Genomic DNA, 18,674 nt, shown 5'->3' with positions numbered 1-18,674 from the left:
TCTACCCATGTAGTCATGATGCTCATTTCCAATTGAAAATCTAGAATTTAAGGAAGTTTTTTATACGAAACATCAGGCTTTTTTTATAGTTTCAACGGCAAATTCGAGCTAGAAATAGGGTTGAGGACGTTACGAAACCGTCTGGTTTCAAACTGAGTAGTTTCTTCGCTATGTAAACTTTGGGCTTCAAGATGAATCCAGTTTTAAAACGTCCCACACGCTACAGCGACCCGATGAAGGCACTGTAGCGTGTGGGACGTTTCGAAACTGGTCTCATCTTGAAGCTGGGAAGTTTAGATCGCGATTAAACTACTCACTTTGAAACCAGACGGTTTCGTAACGTCCTCTAGCAGTTGTTGCCGGTTGAAACCATGGAAAATCGGGATCTTTCTTATGACGATTTGTCTTAAATTCTCGATTTTCTAGCTAGTTTCGAGATGTCCCGGTTTCAAAACGTCTGGGAGCATTAGATACAGTACCCCTCTAATCCCCTTTTCTCTCCAATTTCGCTCCGCCGAACTCTCAAATGTTCTCCTTTTTTCGCCAATTTTCGTTCCCACGCCTTCTCCTTTTCTCCCTTATTCTAACTGTGACAAATGCGCTCTACTGACAATCCTTGTGGCAATTGTGTCAAAATAGCACAATTTCCACTAGATTATCAGTAGAGCGCATTTAGTCACGCGTAGGCGAAAGCTATGCCCAAATTTTCCCCATTTTTCCGTCAATTTTCGCCAATTTTCGAGTTTTCCCACGCTCTCCCTCATTCCATAACTTCATATATTTTCAGCTCTCACATCTCCCCACACATATATTCTCACCCCTTCCCTCCTACAAAATCCATATGATATGAGTGGAGCAGTGCTTCAAGCAATCCACGTCACTCCAACCAAAATGGAACATCAGTTATCAATTGTGGGCGGAGTCGCAACTCCAGAAGTCAAAGATGACGTCAAGGATTCGGTGATGCCGTCGACGGCCGCTAATGATGTGTCACCGTCACCGTCGGAACCAGATACGGACGCTATTAAGATGTTTGTTGGACAGGTAAGAGAGCTGAAAATTTGAAAATCGGGGAAAAAACGCGTCAACCGACGCCCCAGACGGTCAAGAAAGCGAAAATCTAGGAAAAATCGCGTCAAAAGGCGCGCCAGTCGGCCAAAAAGTCGAAAATCTGGGAAAAAAACGCGTCAAAAGGCGCACCAGATGGTCAAAAAGGCAAAAATCTAGGGAGAAACGCGTCAAACGACGCCCCAGACGGCCAAAAAGGCGAAAATCTAGGAAGGAACGCGTCAACGGCACGCCAGATAGCCGAACTTCAAATTCTTAGAAAACGCGTCCCAAGGCACGCCAGACTAGTCAATTTTCGATTTTTTTGAGAAAAAACGCGTCCCAAGGTGCGCCAGACTAGTCAATTTTCGAATTTTTAGAGAAAACGCGTCAACGGGACGCCAGACTAGTCATTTTTTTCGAATTTTGATTTCAAAAGACGCCGAAGGTGCGCCAGCCTCCATTTTTTTTCAATTTTTCGAGAAAAACGCGTCCCAAGGTCCGCCAGACTCCAATTTCTAAATTTTCGGGAAAACGCTTCCAAAGGCGCCCCAGCCTTCAATTTTTCGAATTTTCAAGAAAAACGCGCCCCAAGGTGCCCCAGAATCCAATTTTTTAAAGTTTCTGCAATAAAAAGCGTCTAAAGGCGCCCCAGATTCCAATTTTTCAAAATTTCGAGAAAAGGCGTCCCAAGGTGCGCCAGACTAGTCAATTTTCAAATTTTGGGTGAAAACGCTTCCAAAGGCGCCCCAGCCTCCTATTTTTCAAACTGTTGGGAAAAACGCGTCAAAATGTACGCCAGATAGTAAAAATATTAAAAATCCAGGAAAAAACGCGTCTAAAGGCGCGCCAGCCTCTAATTTTTCACATATTTTAGAGGGCGCCCCAGTCTCCAATTTTCCAAAACGCGTCTAAAGGCGCCCCAGCATCCAATTTTTCAAGTTTCTGCAATGAAACGCGTCCCAAGGCGCCCCAGATTTCAATTTTCAAAATTTCGAGAAAACGCGTCTAAAGGCACCCCAGCCAGGCCACTTTCGGTTAAACTTTATCCAATTTCAACCAATTTCGTCCCGAAAAGAAGGTATAATTGAGAATTCGGGTCTCCCCTTTTTCTAACGGAAAATAGAATAAAGTGGACGGGAGAGAAGAGACATGTCTCAATTTACTTTATATACATAAAGGGGGAGGGGGACACCACTAGACACAACCCTCTAAATTTGATAAAATGAATGAGATTTGTTTCTCGGGGAGCTCCAGGGGAGGGCTCTACGCTTTCAATTGTATGTGTCTTTATACGGATGGAACGATTTTAATGGGGGAATGACATGGAAAAGGTCTAAAATTGGCTGAAATTGGTCTAAAATTGGTAAAAAATTCGCTGAAATTCAAAGGAAATTGGCTGAAAATGCTCTAAAATTGGTTCAAATATTGGGAAACGCGTTAACGGCACGCCAGACTAGTCAATTTTCAATATTTCAAAAAAAACGCGTCAACGGCACGCAAGACTAGTCAATTTTCAATATTTCAAAAAACGCGTTAACGGCACGCCAGGCTAGTCAATTTTGCATTTTGAAGAAAAACGCGTCCCAAGGCACGCCAGCTTCCTATTTCTCGAATTTACGGGGAAAATAGGAAGCTGGCGCACCTTTGGACGCGTTTTTCTTGAAAATTTTCGAAGAATCGGAGGCTGGCGTGCCTTGTGACGCGTTTTTACTTGAAATTCGAAAAAATACGAGACTGGGGCGCCTTGGGACGCGTTTTTCTTTAAAATTTTAAAAATTCGGATGCTGGGGTGTCTCGGGACGCGTTTTTTTCTTGAAAATTTTTTTAAAAAAAATTGGAAGCTGGGGCGCCCTGTGACGATTTTTTCCCGAAATTTTGAAAATCGGATGCTGGGGTGTCTCGGGACGCGTTTTTTCTTGAAAAATTGAAAATTGGCTAGACTGGCGCACCTTTGGACGCGTTTTTACTTAAAATTTTAAAAATTGGGAGCTGGCGTGCCTTGGGACGCGTTTTTACTTAAACTTTTAAAAATTGGTGGCTGGCGTGCCTTGGGACGTGTTTTTTCTTGAAGAATTGAAAATTGGCTAGACTGGCGCACCTTTAGACGCGTTTTTCTTTAAAAAAATCAAAAAAATACAAGGCTGGGGCGCCTTGGGAGTTTCCGTAACGGCGGTGGTTTCAGACTGCTCCAAATTGCGAACATTCCTGAAATCTGAAATTTCAGACAACTCTAGAATGCATATTCTAGTTTCAGTCCTCTAGCTGAAATTTCAATATTTGAAGAATTTTTGTGTGCTAAAAATCACTGTAAATCGGTCAATTTCGATATTTTTCAAATTCTGAAAAAAGATTCAGAATCCTCACGTCTTCAGCTTTCCTTTCATATCAGATTCAGGACATCCGGACATTCGGGACACACAGACAGACACTTCCTAAGCTCTCCCGCCTAAATAGAGTCTGTCTGTGTGTCCCGAATGTCCGGATGTCCTGGAATCAGATATGAATGGGAAGCTGAAGACGTGGGGGATTCTGAATCAAGTTTCAGAAGGAAATTCAGATTGACTGAATTTGACGTCTTCTGAACTACCAGAGTCTCCAGAATTCTACCATTTCGAGTCTCAGGATTCTCAAAATTTGAAAATTCGTTAATCCAACGTCTTCTGAATCTACAGAATCCGAAACACGCGGATATCTGGACACACAGACAGACACTATTTTACTAATTTTCGAATTGACTAATTACCTCTCATCAACCTAATTAATGATCAATTTCCTCTCCTTAACGGAATTCAAAAACGGGAGATGATAGAGACCTCTATCCCATTACCATATAAATGACCTTTTCATCCATTTTTATTAGGTTTATTTTCTATTTTTACTTCTCCCTGTCTCAAGGGCATTTCAATGAATGATCTCTCAAAAAGTAGGCCAATGACGGGAAGGGGGGGGGGGAGAGATAAGAGTGGAATTGGAGTACTTAATAAATGATTTAGTGATGAGAAGATAGAAGTTTAGAGTAGAAGACGTGGAGATTCTGAATCTGTGCTCAGAATTTGAAAAATGTCGAAATTGACCGATTTACAGTGATTTTTAGTCTGAAAATTTCAATTTTCGGACTAAAAATCACTGTAAATCGGTCAATTTCGACATTTTTCAAATTCTGGAAACAGATTCAGAATCCTCACGTCTTCAGCTTTCCATTCATATCAATTTCAGGACATCCGGACAGTCTGGACACACAGACAGACACTATTTAGGCCAGAGAGCTTTATGGAGTGTCTGTCTGGATGTCCTGAATTTGGTATGAATGGGAAGCTGAAGACGTGAGGATTCTGAATCTAGTTTCAGATTTTGTCTAGCTTCAAAATGAACCGAGATATGACAAGATTTGTCTGAAATTTTTGAAATTTTTAGACAAAATTCTTGAATTTTCGACGAAATTCTCGTTGGATTCTGATAAGATTTTGTGTAAAATTTCATATGTTTACCACTACCAAAAATCCCCAAAAAACATGTGTCATATAGCACGGGAAAATGACAGAATAATAAGCCATGGGAATATATATGTATGTGATGATGGTGGTATACACACAATACATTCATTCACACAACAAAAAGAAAGAGACAGAAATCGAAAAGCCAACGCTTTTCACTTTTTTCTTTTCATTTTGTCGATTTTCCCTTCAAAATTCATCATTTATCATGTAAAATTGTGAAAAAATTCATCAATTTTAAGTTTTTGAACCTAAAAACGCGTCAATGGCGCGCCAGACACCTTCAAAACGAGAAATTCTGAAAAGGAAACGCATCCAAGGTGCGCCAGACGTCTGATTTCCCGATTCTGAAATGCTCAGAAACGCGCTGACGGCACGCCAGTTAGTGTTCAATTTTCATTTTTCGAAATTATCCAAACGCGTCAACGGAACGCCAGCCACCAGATTTCCAAATTTTGATAATTTCGAAAAACGCGTCAAAGGTGCGCCTGACCATTAACATTCAAAACTGTGAAATTGACGAGCGGCTGGGGCGCGTGAGACGCGTTTTCTATCCAAATTTTTGCGTTTTGAAGATGGCTGGCGTACCTTTGACGCTTTTTTTTCCGATTTTTACCTGAAAAATGCTCAAAAATCGCCGAAAAACTCAATTTTTCACTAATTTTCCCTAATTTTGCAGATCCCCCGCCAGTGGAACGAAGTCGACTGCCGCCGTCTATTCGAAGCGTACGGTTCAGTGTATTCGTGTAATATTCTCCGCGACAAATCGACACAAACCAGCAAAGGTTGCTGTTTCGTCACATTCTTCCATCGAAAAGACGCTATCGAGGCTCAGGGAGCACTTCATAATATTAAAGTTATCGACGGAATGCATCATCCTGTTCAAATGAAACCCGCTGACACTGAGAATCGAAATGGTAAGAAAATTCGTTCAAAAAATCAAGAATTCCACGATTTTCCGGTTTTTGTGCTCTGAAAACGCGTCAAAACTCAAAAGCGCCCCTGACACTTTCAAAATGAGAAAATCTGGAAAAAACGCGTCAAAAGCGCGCCAGTCAGCTGATTTGTGGGTTTTTGTGCTCTGAAAACGCGCCAAAGATACGCCAGACACCCTTCGAAATTCGAAAATCTAAAAAAAACGCGCCGATCAAGCGCCAGACACTTTCAAAACGAGAAAATCTGCAATTAAACGCGCCAAACGCGCGCCAGCTATCCATTTTTGTGACCAAAATTTCGAAACGCGTCAATGACGCCCCAGACACCTTCGAAATGAGAAAATCTGGAATTTAACGAGTCAAAGGGACGCCAGATGACCCAATGCTGTGAAATTTTGAAAACGCGTCAAAAGCGCGCCAGACTGCCCATTTTTGGGTTTTCGGATCCTCAAAACGCGGCTAAGGTGCCCCAGATGATGTCATTTTGAGATGAATTTCAAGAAAACGCGCCGAAGGCGCGCCAGACAACATTTCAGAATTGGAAAATTCGTCATCTGGCGCACCTTTGACGCGTTTTCGAAACTGAAAACTGTGAAATTGGCGACTGGCTGGGGCGCGTCGGGCGCTTTTTGAGAATGATAATTCAAAAATGAGTAGACTGGCGTACCTTTGACGCGTTTCGAGAATCCAAAAATCCCAAAATGAACTGCCTGGCGTACCTTTGACGCATTTTTTAAAGATTTTCTCGTTCTGAAGGTGTCAGGGGCGCTTTTGACGCGTTTTCGAAATTTTACAGCATTAGGATGTCTGGCGTGCCTTTGACGCGTTTTCTTCCAAATTTTCCCGTTTTGAAGGTGTCAGGGGCGCGTTTGACGCGTTTTTCGACCGAATTTTTCAAAAATTTTCGTATTTTTTGCAGAACGAAAGCTGTTCATCGGTCAGCTGAGTAAAAAGCACAGCGAGGAAAATCTCCGTGAGATATTCTCAAAATTCGGACAAATCGAGGATTGCAGTGTGTTGAGGGATAACGACGGAAAGAGTCGAGGTACTTTTTCAGAATGATTTTCAGAAGTTTCAGGAATAAAATTTGGAACATTTTTTTTTTTGAATTAAAAAAAAGTGACAAACAGTACCCCCTATTTGTGAAATTTTCCCTATTTTTTCTTTAAATGTTTTATTCTTTTCTGTGTCTTCATGCATGTCACAAAGTGGTTACTGTAGAATTATGTGTGGGATTCGAGGGGAGCATCGGAGCATTTTTCAGCGGGAAAATTGCACAAAAAACGGCGAAAAATTCAAAATTCCCCTGAAAAGTGACATTTTTCCATAAATTTTCAATGTTTTCAAAAACGCGTTAGCGACACGCCAGACACCTTTAAAACGAGAAAATCGGGAAAGAAAACGCGTCAAAGGTGCGCTAGACGGCAGATTTCCAAATTTTGAAAAACGCGCTGACGGCACGCCAGGTAGTTCAATTTCCAAGTTTTGAGACTTCTGGCGTGCCTCTGGCGCGTTTTTCAAAGTTCTCAAAGTTTGGAAATCGGACGGCTGGCGTACCGTTGACGCGTTTTAAAATTCAATACTGTGAAATTGGCGATTGTCTGGGGCGCGTTAGACGCGTTTCCAGAATCATCACATAAAATGAGTAGTATGGCGTGCCTTCGGCGCGTCGTTTTCTTGAAATTTTATCCCAAAATCACATTATCTGGCGCACCTTTGACGCGTTTTTGAGAGACCGAAAATCCAAAAAAAAATGGCTGTCTGGCGCATCTTTGACGCGTTTTGAAGGTGGCTGGCGCGCCTTTGACGCGCTTTGAGTATCCAAAAATCCGAAAAATGAGCTTCCTGGCGTACCTTTGACGCGATTTTCAAATTACAAAACTACCGCTAAACGATGCTCCGATATCCCGCTATCTCTCAGAAAAGAAAATCTGTGTCCCCCTCCCGGGTGGTCTATATCTATATGTCTATCTGAAAAAAGTCTCAAAAATCTGAAAAATTGTCTGAAATTTGTCTCTGAAACTCTCTCGATATCTATCTATATGTTTACCATACAGGATGTGCATTTGTAACGTTCACGAATCGAAGCTGTGCCGTCGTCGCCACCAAAGAAATGCATCACTCGCAAACGATGGAGGTTCGCATTATTATTATTTATCGCTTTTTCAGATTTGTCTGAAATTTTTTTTTTGGAAAAAAAATTTTTTTTTGTCTGAAAAAAAAGTCTGAAATTCATACATGTTATCTATATGTAATCTCACTCTCTATGTGGGGATCCCTCGTCTTTTTTTAGTGGAGAAAAAGAAGAAATACGTGGTGTGTTGTTGCAAGTGCGCTCTGTTGAGAATTGCGCGCGAATTTGATTTTTCGGGTGGAAATCGGAACTTTTTTCATTCAAAATAGTGGAAAATGCAATTTTTGACAGTTTTTGTGAGATTTCAGCGTAAAAAACTGGACAATAGTTAGAAATATCGCAAAAACTCAAATTTTAGATGTTTTTTCTGAAAAATTCATGAAATTTGAAGTTTTAAAACGGAAAAATTGACTAAAAAATGCGATTTTTGATGATTTTTTATTATTTTCAACGAAAAATGCACAAAAAATCGCGCGAAAACTCAAAAACGACCTATTTTCACGGAAACCGGCTGTGTACTCCACGTGGACAAGACGAGTTTTGAAATTTGAATATTTTAACTGATTTGTTCATGCAAAAATAATGAAAATTAACCTAAATTTATTGTTTTTAGTGTTTTAACTGAAAAAGTCCAAAAAATTGACAAAAAACTCGAAAAATGCCATCTTTTCACAAAAATCAGTCGTGTACTCCACGTGGACAAGAAGGATTTTGATGAAATTTGAGTTTTGAATCATTATTTTTGTGCATTTTTCCGTTAAAAAACACTAAAATCAACAAATTTTTTGTCGATTTTCATCATTTCTGCATGAAAAAAACCACGAAAAATTCAAATTTCAAAACTTGTCTTGTCCACGTGGAGTACACCGCCGGTTTCTATGAAAATAGATTGTTTTTTAAGTTTTCAAGCCATTTTTTGTGAATTTTTCGCTGAAAAGCTTAGTTTTTGGCCTATTTTTCCGTTTAAACTTTGAATTTCATGAATTTTTCAGAAAAATACCTAAAATTTTAGTTTTTAGTGGGTTTTCTCTGTTTTTTCGATGAAAAATTACAAACATTTCCCATGACTACATTTTCTACGAAAAAACCGCCAATTTCCAACCGAAAATTCAAATTTCCGCGCATTTCTCAATAGAGCGCACTTGCCACATCCACTGCTCAATAGATTTGAAAATTCTAGAATTTTCAGTAGAAAATACACTAATTTCAATGTGGTTTCAATGTTAAATGTCTCTTTTTTTTCTTTTTTTGTGAAACTATGTAGCTTTTCCACTTTTTTGTCCATTTTGACCCCCAAAAATTCTAGATTTTTAGGATTTTTTTAGGCCAAAAATCGATATTTTTAGCCCCTCATTTCCCAATTTTCAGGGTTGCTCCGCCCCTCTGGTCGTCAAATTCGCCGACACTCAGAAAGATAAAGATGTGAAGACGAAATCGATGATTTCCGCCGGAAATGCGGCGGGAGGCGGATCGCCGAAAGGCGCCGCCGCAAATTTGATGCAGAATTTGAATCCCGCACTATTGCAACAGGTAAAACTCGAAAATCCGGTCGAAAACGCGTCAATGGCGCGCCAGACACCAAAAAATGCGAAAATCCGATCGAAAACGCGTCTAAGGCACACCAGAAACCCCGATTTTGTAAAATTTTGAAAATGCGTCAAAGGTGCGCCAGATGGAGAAAATCCGGTCAAAACCGCGTCAAAGGCACGCCAGACATCGTTAAAACAAAAATTCTGAAATTAAACGCGTCGAAGGTGCCCCAGATAAGTAAAGATTGGTGAAAAAGGCGTCTAAGACACGCCAGACACCCAAATTCTGTAAAATTTCGAAAACGCGTCAATGGTGCGCCAGACACACTCAAAACGAGAAAATTTGGAGCTAAGCGCGTCAAAGGTGCCCCAGATAGCCCATTTTTCGGCTTTTTTGATTTTCAAAAAACACGCCAGAGGCACGCCAGGCTCCTTCAAAACTAAAAAATCTGGATGAAAACGCGTCTACGGCACGCCAGTCACCCGATTTCCCGATTCTAAAACATTCAGAAACGCGCTGACGGCACGCCAGCTAGTGTTCAATTTTCATTTTTGAAATTATCCAAAACGCGTCAAAGGTGCGCCAGAATTCTCAGCATTTTGAAATCGGAAGTCTGGCGCACCTCTGACGTGTTTTTTAAATTCAAAATAGTTAATTCGCGACTGGCTGGGGCGCGTCAGACGCTTTTTGGGAATCAACTATTAAAAATGGTTCATCTGGCGTGTCGTCGGCGCGTTTTTCAAAATTTGGAAATCTGACGTCAAGCGCACCTTTGACGCGTTTTCTTTCCCGGTTTTCTCGTTTTAAATGTGTCTGGCGTGCCGCTGACGCGCTTTTGAAATTCAAAAAATGGAAATATGCGATTATTCGGCATTTTTCGAGAGTTTCCGGTCAATTTCATACGAACATTTTGAATTTTTCGACGTTTTTTGTGCAATTTTTCTTCTATGACTCCGCCCCTTTCCAGGCTCCGCCCCCTCACCACTCTAAATCTTACTGTAGTTTCAGCTCGGCGGTGGTCAAAACTATCAGGCGGTCGCCTCACTGCTCTCATTGATTGGTCAACCAGGACAACAACAACAACAACAGAATGTATTGGGAATTCTAGGATCAGGTAATAGCCTACAGTAATCCCCCCAGCGACTACAAACTACAAAAATCTGAAAATCAAAAAAAAAAAACATTCAAAAAAATTCACAATTTTAACTCAAAACATGGCAAAATTCTGTGCTATCCGCAACTGAAAACGCGCCAAAGGTGCGCCAGGCAACAAAGTCTGGCGCACCTTCAACGCGTGTTGAAATTTTTTCAAAGGCGTCAATGACGCCCCAGACACCTTCGAAATTAGAAAATCTGAGAAGAAAACGCGTCCAAGGTGCGCCAGACAACTTATTTTCAAGTGAATACTCTCACAAAGCGCCTGACGCGCCCCAGCCTGTCGCCAATTCCACAGTTTTCAATTTCGAAAACGCGTCAAAGGTGCGCCAGATGCCCAATTTTTCAATTCTGAAACGCGCCAACGGAACGCCAGCCACCCCGATTTCAAAACTTTGAGAATTTTGAAAAACGCGCCAGACAACATTTTCCAAACGCGCCAAATGTGCCCCAGAAGTCTTCGAAAAACGCGCTAGAGGCGCGCCTGTCAGTTCTAGTTTTTTGAAATTACTAACTACAGTAATCTGGAATTTAAAAAATTCAAAATTTTCAAAATGTTTGTAGCAAAAACGCGTCAAAGGCACGCCAGAACTTGAAAAATTTTCAAAAATTCAAAATTTTCACCACCAAAAAATCGGCGAAATTCAGTGTTATCCGCGCTGGGAAAACTGACAGAAAGTGATGACGTCGTGTCTGGCGGCGCATCAAAATCCACGTCACCACCGGAAAAGAAGACGTCACCACAGTCGTCGTCACATCATCATCATCTGAATCCGACGTCTTCTGGAGCGTCGGCGACGTCAACGACTACAGTATCCTCGCATCATTATCTTCAACAGCAACAACAGCAATTAGGTATTCAAGAGACGTGTGGAATGGAGCATGTTTTCTGGCTTTTCTGGATTTTTTTGCGCTTCGTCGTCGTCGTCGTCATATTCTGAATTCTGAATTCTGAATCTCTGCATCTCGTTTGAATTTCCCGCCTGAAAATCTTCCTCCTCCCTGCTTGATGTGTGATATTTGAGTTGCTTATTGTATACTGGGTAGAAAACGCGTCAACGGTACGCCAGAAAGCCCATTTTTGGGTTTTTGGATTTTCCAAAACGCGTCAACGGTACGCCAGACACCTTCAAACCGAAGAAATTTGGGAAGAAAACGCGTCGAAGATACGCCAGAAAGCCCATTTTTTGGTTTTTGGATTCTCGAACCGCGTCAAAGGAACGCCAGATGGTGTGATTTTGGGATAAAACTCAAGAAAACGCGTCAAAGGTACGCCAGCCGTCCAATTCCCCTGTTGGGTGTAAATTGGTCATTAAATGGCTGAAATCGGCTCAGATCGAATCTAAAAATGTGACAAAATGCGTTCTATTGGTAATCTAGGGAAAATTGCGGTATTTCTGGATAGAAAAACCGCAAATTTTCAGTGAATTATCAGTAGAGCGCGTTTAGTCACGCGTAGGCGGAAGCTATGCCAAAATTTTCAATTTTTGTGGAATTTCGGATCTGTCTGTGTGTCCGGAGAGTCCGGATGTCCGGAATAGGAATGCAAAAAAGAAAACAAAAGAATTGCCCGTAGTGGGGGTCGAACCCTGGTCGTTTTTGTGTCACTGTCTACCTTAACCACTCGGCCACCACTTTTTTTTGGAAAATTGGAAAATCGGGTTTTGACCGAAAATTTTGTTTTTAGGGGGTTTTAAGCGGGTTTTTGACAATTTTGAGCTCAAAAATCAAAATAAAATGGAATTTTCATTGGAAATCGATGAATTTTAAGATTTTTTCCGGTTAACAAGTATGGTTTACTAATGTTTGTTACCCAACTAACATCTATTTTGGAATGGTTTTTTTCTGGAATTATAAGCATGAAATATCAGTGTCTCCGCCCCCTCCATATCCCATTTTCTGAAATTCTGAAATTCTGAAATTTTCCAGGCGCCCACCAACTCCTTCCCCAACCTCAATCCCAATTCGACGCGATCACAATGGCCCAAATCGCCCATCAAATCAAATGTTAGCACTACAAGGGTTCGCAGTGCAGCAGGGCGCACCTGCACAGCAGCAACAAGGTTCGTACAAAAAAATTTTCAAAAAAGTTTTTTTTTTCAAAAACTTTTTTTTGGGCTTTTTTTCTAACCTTTTTGGTGTGGTTTTCTCTCTCCTTTCTAACCGATTTTTTCCCTATGCTTGCCCCTAATTTCAGCTCTATACCATCACCATCCCTATCAGTATACCACCACTGGCCCCGCCTACTCAACAGGCTCCCCCGATTCGTCGAGTGCCGCCACCGACTCGTCCGAAGACAATCAGCATCCGAAGACTCCAACGGGCGGTCAGAAGCAATATGGATACGCCCCGCCCCCTATGATGACGTCACGTCATCAGAATAGTCATCTGATGATGCAACAGCAGCAACAACACCTGCAAAGGCAGCAGCAGCTATTGCATAATGCGGCTTTTGGTACGGTTTGCATGCTTTTTGGCGCTTTTTTTTGCACTTTTTTGCACTTTTTCCGCTAACTTTACCCCAAAATACCCCAAAATGACGCTTTTCTGCACTTTTTCGCCTAATTTCAGCGATTTGTTTTGGATTTTAATGGGAAAAATTGGTTTTCGAGCTGATTTTAGTGTTGAAAACGTCGAAAACCCCATTTCTAACATAAAAATAACTTGAAATGCTGTAAAATTTGGCCCCGCCCACTTTATGGTGCATCGGCGGGGTTTTAACCGAATTTCAGCAGTTTTTTTGGTTTTGAAAGGATAAAATCGGTTTCCGAGCTGATTTTAGTGTTGAAAACGTCGAAAACCCAGAATTAGCCAAAAATACCCCGAAATACCCCAATTTTGCCTCAAAAAACCCCAAAATTGTCCAATTTAACCCAAATTTGCATGCTTTTTGGCGCTTTTTTGAACGCTTTTTCCGCTAACTTTATCCCAAAAATAGCCCCGAAAACCTACCGTAACCCATCGGAAAAAGTTCTAGGCATGGCCGGTGGACTCGCTGGAGCCAAGACGACGTCGCCCGTCGCGGCGACCCTTGCAAACCATCAGCAGATGGCGTTGACACCGTTTGCCGCCGGCGGAGCAGCTGCTCTCGATCATTTTCAGGCGATGCAGCAACAGTATGCATGTGAGTTTTGAAAATCGGTTCTTAAACGTCCAAAATTGGGTTCAAAACGTCCAAAATCGGTTTTAAAACGTCCAAAATCGGTTTTAAAACGGCAGATCTTTTAGAACCAATTTGGGACGCTTTAGAACTAATTTGAGACATTTTAGAACCAAAAACCGATTTGGGACGTTTCGCAACTAGAACAGTTTCGAAACGTCCTGTGGTTTCAAAGTGTCCGAAATGGAGAGACGATTCGAAACCCTTTCGAAGTGTCTTTCGGTTTCACAACTTCCCATATCGCGACATTCTCGGAACCAGGACGTTTCGAAACCGAACACATTTAGAAACCGGTACTTGACGGTTTCAAAACGTCTCGGTTTCGAAATGTCCATGTTGTAAATCCGAGAGACATTCAAAAACCGAGGACGTTTTGAAACTGGGATAGTTGAAACTGAACAATCTCCCATTTAACGGTTTCGAAACGTCTTAGTTTTGAAATGTCCGAAATATAGACGTTTCGAAACCGAGAGACATTCAAACACGGTTATTAGGACGTTTTGAAACTCATTTTCCGAAATAAAAGCTTCCTGAAATCGGGAAGTTTCGAAACCGAGACGTTTTCAAACCAGGACGTTTTGAAACTGAATCAGTTTCAAAACGTCCTGGAACCTCGTCTCAGTTCGAAACCATTTTATTCTGTTTCAAAACGTCTCTCCGCTTTGATACCGGGACGTTTCGCAACCGTTCTCACATTTACAGTGCTCGCCAACCTTCAAGCCACATCAGCGGCCGTCGGAGTGCCCTCAGCCGTCACGTCGACTTCCGGCGCCGGTCAACTCATCGGAAACGGAGACGTCCGCGGTCCGGACGGTGCGAATCTCTTCATTTATCACTTGCCACAAGACTTTGGAGACACTGATCTCATTAATACGTTCGCACCGTTTGGTGTCATCCTGTCGGCGAAAGTGTTCATTGATAAAGTCACGAATTTGTCAAAGTGTTATGGTAAGGGTGCAAATTTGTGAAAGAATGGCTTAGATCGAATCTAGAAATGTGACAAAATGCGTTCTACTGACAATCTATTGAAAATTGCGATATTTCTGATAGAAAAACCGCAAATTTTCAGTGGATTATCAGTAGAGCGCGTTTAGTCACGCGTAGGCGGAAGCTATGCCCAAATTTTCAATTTTTCTGGAATTTCGAATCTGTCTGTGTGTCCGGAGAGTCCAGATGTCCGGAATAGGAATGCAAAAAAGAAAAAAAAGAATTGACCCGGGTGGGGGTCGAACCCTGGTAGTTTTTGTGTCACTGTCTACCTTAACCACTCGGCCACCACTTTTTTTTGGAAAATTGGAAAATTGAGATTTTTACCAATTTTTCGGTGTTAAGGGGGTTTTGAGCGGTTTTTAAACACTTTTTGAACTCAAAAATTGGAAAAAAAATGCAATTTTCATTCGAAACTGATGTTAAGAATCATCGATTTCAAATGAAAATTGCAGTTTAGTTTGATTTTTGAGAGTCAAAAAGTGTCAACAATGAGCTTAAAACCCCCCAAAAACCAAATTTCCGGTCAAAAACCCTTTTTTTCCAAAAAAAAAGTGGTGGCCGAATGGTGGTTAAGGTAGACTGTGACACAAAAACTACCAGGGTTCGACCCCCACTACGGGCAATTCTTTTGTTTTCTTTTTTGCATTCGTATTCCAGACATCTGGACACCCCGGACACACAGACAGATCCGAAATTCCACAAAAATTGAAAATTTGGGCATAGCTTTCGCCTACGTGTGACTAAACGCGCTCTACTGATAATTCACTGAAAATTTGCGGTTTTTCTATCCAGAAATACCGCAATTTTCATTGGATTGTCAGTAGAGCGCGTTTGGTCACCCGTAAAAGCTATGCCCAAATTTTCAAATTTTTTTTTTTGAAAAATTCGAAATTTTGCAGGATTCGTCTCATTCGAGAATCCGCAATCGGCGACGAACGCCATCTCGGCGATGAACGGATTCCAAATCGGTTCGAAACGGCTGAAAGTTCAGCTGAAAGTCGATAGAGGTCATCCGTATAGCAGATAGATGATTTTCAGATTTTTTTCAAAAAAAAAAATTCTGAAAAATCTGAAAATTTCAGCCCCCACAGGTGCATATATATATGATATATGTCTAAATGTCGTCTCTAAATGTTCTCTGTATTTTACTCTCTTTTTTCTTTTATTTCATGTTTTTCTCTGTCTTTTCTTTTGATACATTTTGTCAAGTCCCGCCCACCGCACGTCTTGGAGGCTCCGCCCCCTTTTTGGCTCCGCCCACCCAACCACACCGCCCACATGTTTTAACGCTTTGTTTCTTGTTTTTGTCCGGACTGTTTCTTTTTGGGGGCGGAGCTTGTTGCACACAGAATGTCTCTTTTATATTTTTCGTCCTTAGGGGGTGATGGTGGCCGAGAAAAAGTTCGGCCAGCGAAAAAAAACGAGTTTTTTGCGATTTTTAATGGAAAAATGCGAGTTTTAGATGGATTTTTTTCATGAAAAACGCCATAAAAGCGAAGAAAAATCGAAATTTCGGAGACTTTTAATGCGAAAAAATGATTTTGAGTGTTTTTTGCTTTAAAAAAATTCAAGATTTTACTATTTTTGCAAAGTTTTTAGGTCAAGAGAGGGTTTTTTTTAAATAAAAATCTGATTTTTACGATTTTTTCTATCTAAATTACATAAAAATTGAGCATTTTTTTGAAAAACCACCATTTTCCGACACTTTTCAACCATTTTTCACTAAAAAATTCAACTTTTTCCACTAAAAATTCAGTTTTTGAGGAATTATCACTCTTGGCCGAACTTTTGGAAAACGGTGGCCGAGGAAAAAAAGTTTGGCCATGAGTGATTTTCCTCTAAAAACGAAATTTTTAGTTGAAAAAGTTGGATTTTTAAATGAAAAATGGTTAAAAAGTGTGGGAAAATCGTGGTTTTTCACAAAAATCTTAATTTTCATGGAATTTAGCTAGAAAAAATCGTAAAAATCAGATTTTTACTTTAAAAAAATCGCTTTTGACCTAAAAACATGGGAAAAAATGTCTGGAAATGCAAAAAACACTCAAAATCATTTTTTCGCATTAAACGTCTCCGAAATTTCAATTTTTCTTCAATTTTATCGCGTTTTTCATGAAACAATCCGTTTAAAACACGATTTTCCTACCTACTAAGAATTGCGAAAAATTTATTCTTTTTCATCTTTTTTCAACAAAAATTCAAAAAAAAAAATTTCCGCCGCTGGCCGAACTTTTTTCCTCGGCCACCTCGCGTCCCCTCTTCCGCTACCGTAGTCTCAAAATTTCAGTTTTTTCTCGCTCTGATTCTTGTCTTAAAATGCGTCAATTCTTGTCCTTTCTCCCCATTGAATATCTGTATTCTCTCTTCATTTTGCTCAAAATTTTTTAATTTTTTAATTGTCTCTTTTCTTTAATTGCCTTTAATTGTCTCTCTCTCTCTCTATGTGTGTGTGTGTCTTCTTCACCACCGCTTCATCTCTGAAAATAAAAAAAAGTGTCTCTATATGTGTGCATGTTTTTGTGGTCGTACTCGTCGTAATTAAAAAAATTTAATTAAAAAATTAAAAATTTCAACAAAAAAAAATTCAGATTTTCAGCGCCAAATCTACTCACCAGTCTTCCTTCATGCCAAAACGGGATTCTCTTGCCTTTCAATCTTTTTAGAATTCAAAATTTTAGGCTCCGCCCATTTTTTTTCCGGCTCCGCCCACTTCCAGATATTCTAGTCACATTCTTGCCACACAAATTTTATTTATTTATATTTTTTTGCAATAATTTTCCAAAATTTGATATGTAATATAGAAAGATGTTTTATGAAGAGAAAATAAAGTTTTTTAAATTTTTAAATTGATGTTAAGCCACTCCCCCTTCCCCCCTCCCCTTTCAGAGAATTCCTCAGTTTTTCTATTTTTTTAAAATTCAAATCACACTATATTTTTACATCATTTTGTAGATCAAACCTAGATCTTCATTTTTGTAGTTGACAACTTTTTCGATAGCTCCGCCCACTTTTGAGTTATGCGAGAGTGCTAGAGACATTAAAGGCGCATAGCTCAAAAGTGGGCGGAGCTATCGAAAATTTGTCAACTACAAAAATGTAGCGCTCCTTTTGATCTACAAGATAAAATCAATTAAAACAAAAAAAAATCAATAATTCACAAAAATTTACCCCAAGCGGGGTCGAACCCTGGTACCCATTCTCATAGAGGTGCACCTTGACCAAAATCTTCTCGGCAAAATTTTTGCTAAAAATGTGGTTTCCGACATGAAAAATTAGATTTTGTATAGTTTTTAACGTCAAAAATGGAATTTTCCTGTAATTTTGATGTAAAAATCACATTTTGGCGTTAAAAATGACTAATTTAGCCAATTTACAACTTTAAAGTCGCATATCTCAAAAATGGGCGGAGCTATCAAAAAGTTATCAACTGGAAAAATGAAGATCTGGGTTTGATCTACAAAATGATATGAAAAATTTTGAAATTGCGATCATACCGGCCATAGCAGGACATCCTCAAAAGTAGGGGACTCACTGTCTGGCGCACCTTTGACGCGAATTCTTGCAAAAAAAAAAAGGCATTTTTACTCAAAATTGACAAATTTAAACAAATTTCCAAATGTCTGGTGCATCTTTGACGCGTTTTTAACAAAAAATAGCGTGAAAATCGGCATTTTTCAACCAAAACAGATGAAACCGCTTTCTGGAGCACCTTTGACGCGTTTTCACTATTTTCAGGCGTGTCTGGCGTGCCTTTGACGTTTTTTTAGCGGCTTTTGACTATTTTCTGGGCTAGAAACAGGATTTGTCGAATCTGACGCACCTTTGACGCTTTCACAATTTTTGGCTTCGAAAAATAGTAATTCTCATAGTGATGCACCTTGACCAAAATCTTCTCGGCCACAAAGTTTTTGCAAAAAATGTGGATTCCGACTTGGAAAATAAGGATTTGAATACTTTTTATCGTCAGAAATGAAATTTTCCGGTTATTTTGATGTAAAAATCGCATTTTGACGTTAAAAATGACTAATTTCGGCAATTTCCAACTTTAAAGGCGCATATCTCCAAAGTGGGCGGAGCTATCAAAAAGTTGTCAACTACAAAAATGAAGGTCTGGGTTTGATCTACCAGAAAAACACATTTTCCAAGAATTTGATCTATTGGAATACCGATGTGGAGATCTACATCTGATCTACACATTTATTTTCCTGTATTCTCGAGAAGGTTGTCGA

The 18,674-nt window shown here is 40.2% G+C and overlaps 1 protein-coding gene across 1 annotated transcript; it reads left to right on the top strand.

The window, feature by feature from the left end:
* Positions 1-846: 846 nt before the first annotated feature.
* GCK72_007807 (uncharacterized protein) lies at positions 847-15,475 on the top strand (the record flags this gene model as incomplete). The annotated part of the gene is made up of 12 exons (XM_053726463.1): positions 847-1,044; positions 5,224-5,461; positions 6,399-6,524; positions 7,537-7,616; positions 8,982-9,143; positions 10,152-10,257; positions 10,947-11,153; positions 12,228-12,305; positions 12,496-12,753; positions 13,276-13,422; positions 14,161-14,406; positions 15,348-15,475. The coding sequence occupies 12 exons, from the start codon at positions 847-849 to the stop codon at positions 15,473-15,475; spliced, it is 1,974 nt and encodes a 657-aa protein (XP_053590657.1).
* Between the last annotated feature and the right edge of the window lie 3,199 nt (positions 15,476-18,674).

Source organism: Caenorhabditis remanei, chromosome II, assembly GCF_010183535.1.
Source record: "Caenorhabditis remanei strain PX506 chromosome II, whole genome shotgun sequence".
Lineage (NCBI taxonomy): Eukaryota > Metazoa > Nematoda > Chromadorea > Rhabditida > Rhabditidae > Caenorhabditis > Caenorhabditis remanei.
The sequence above is the reverse complement of the archived record's forward strand: the minus strand, read 5'-3'. Positions and strand labels throughout refer to the sequence as shown.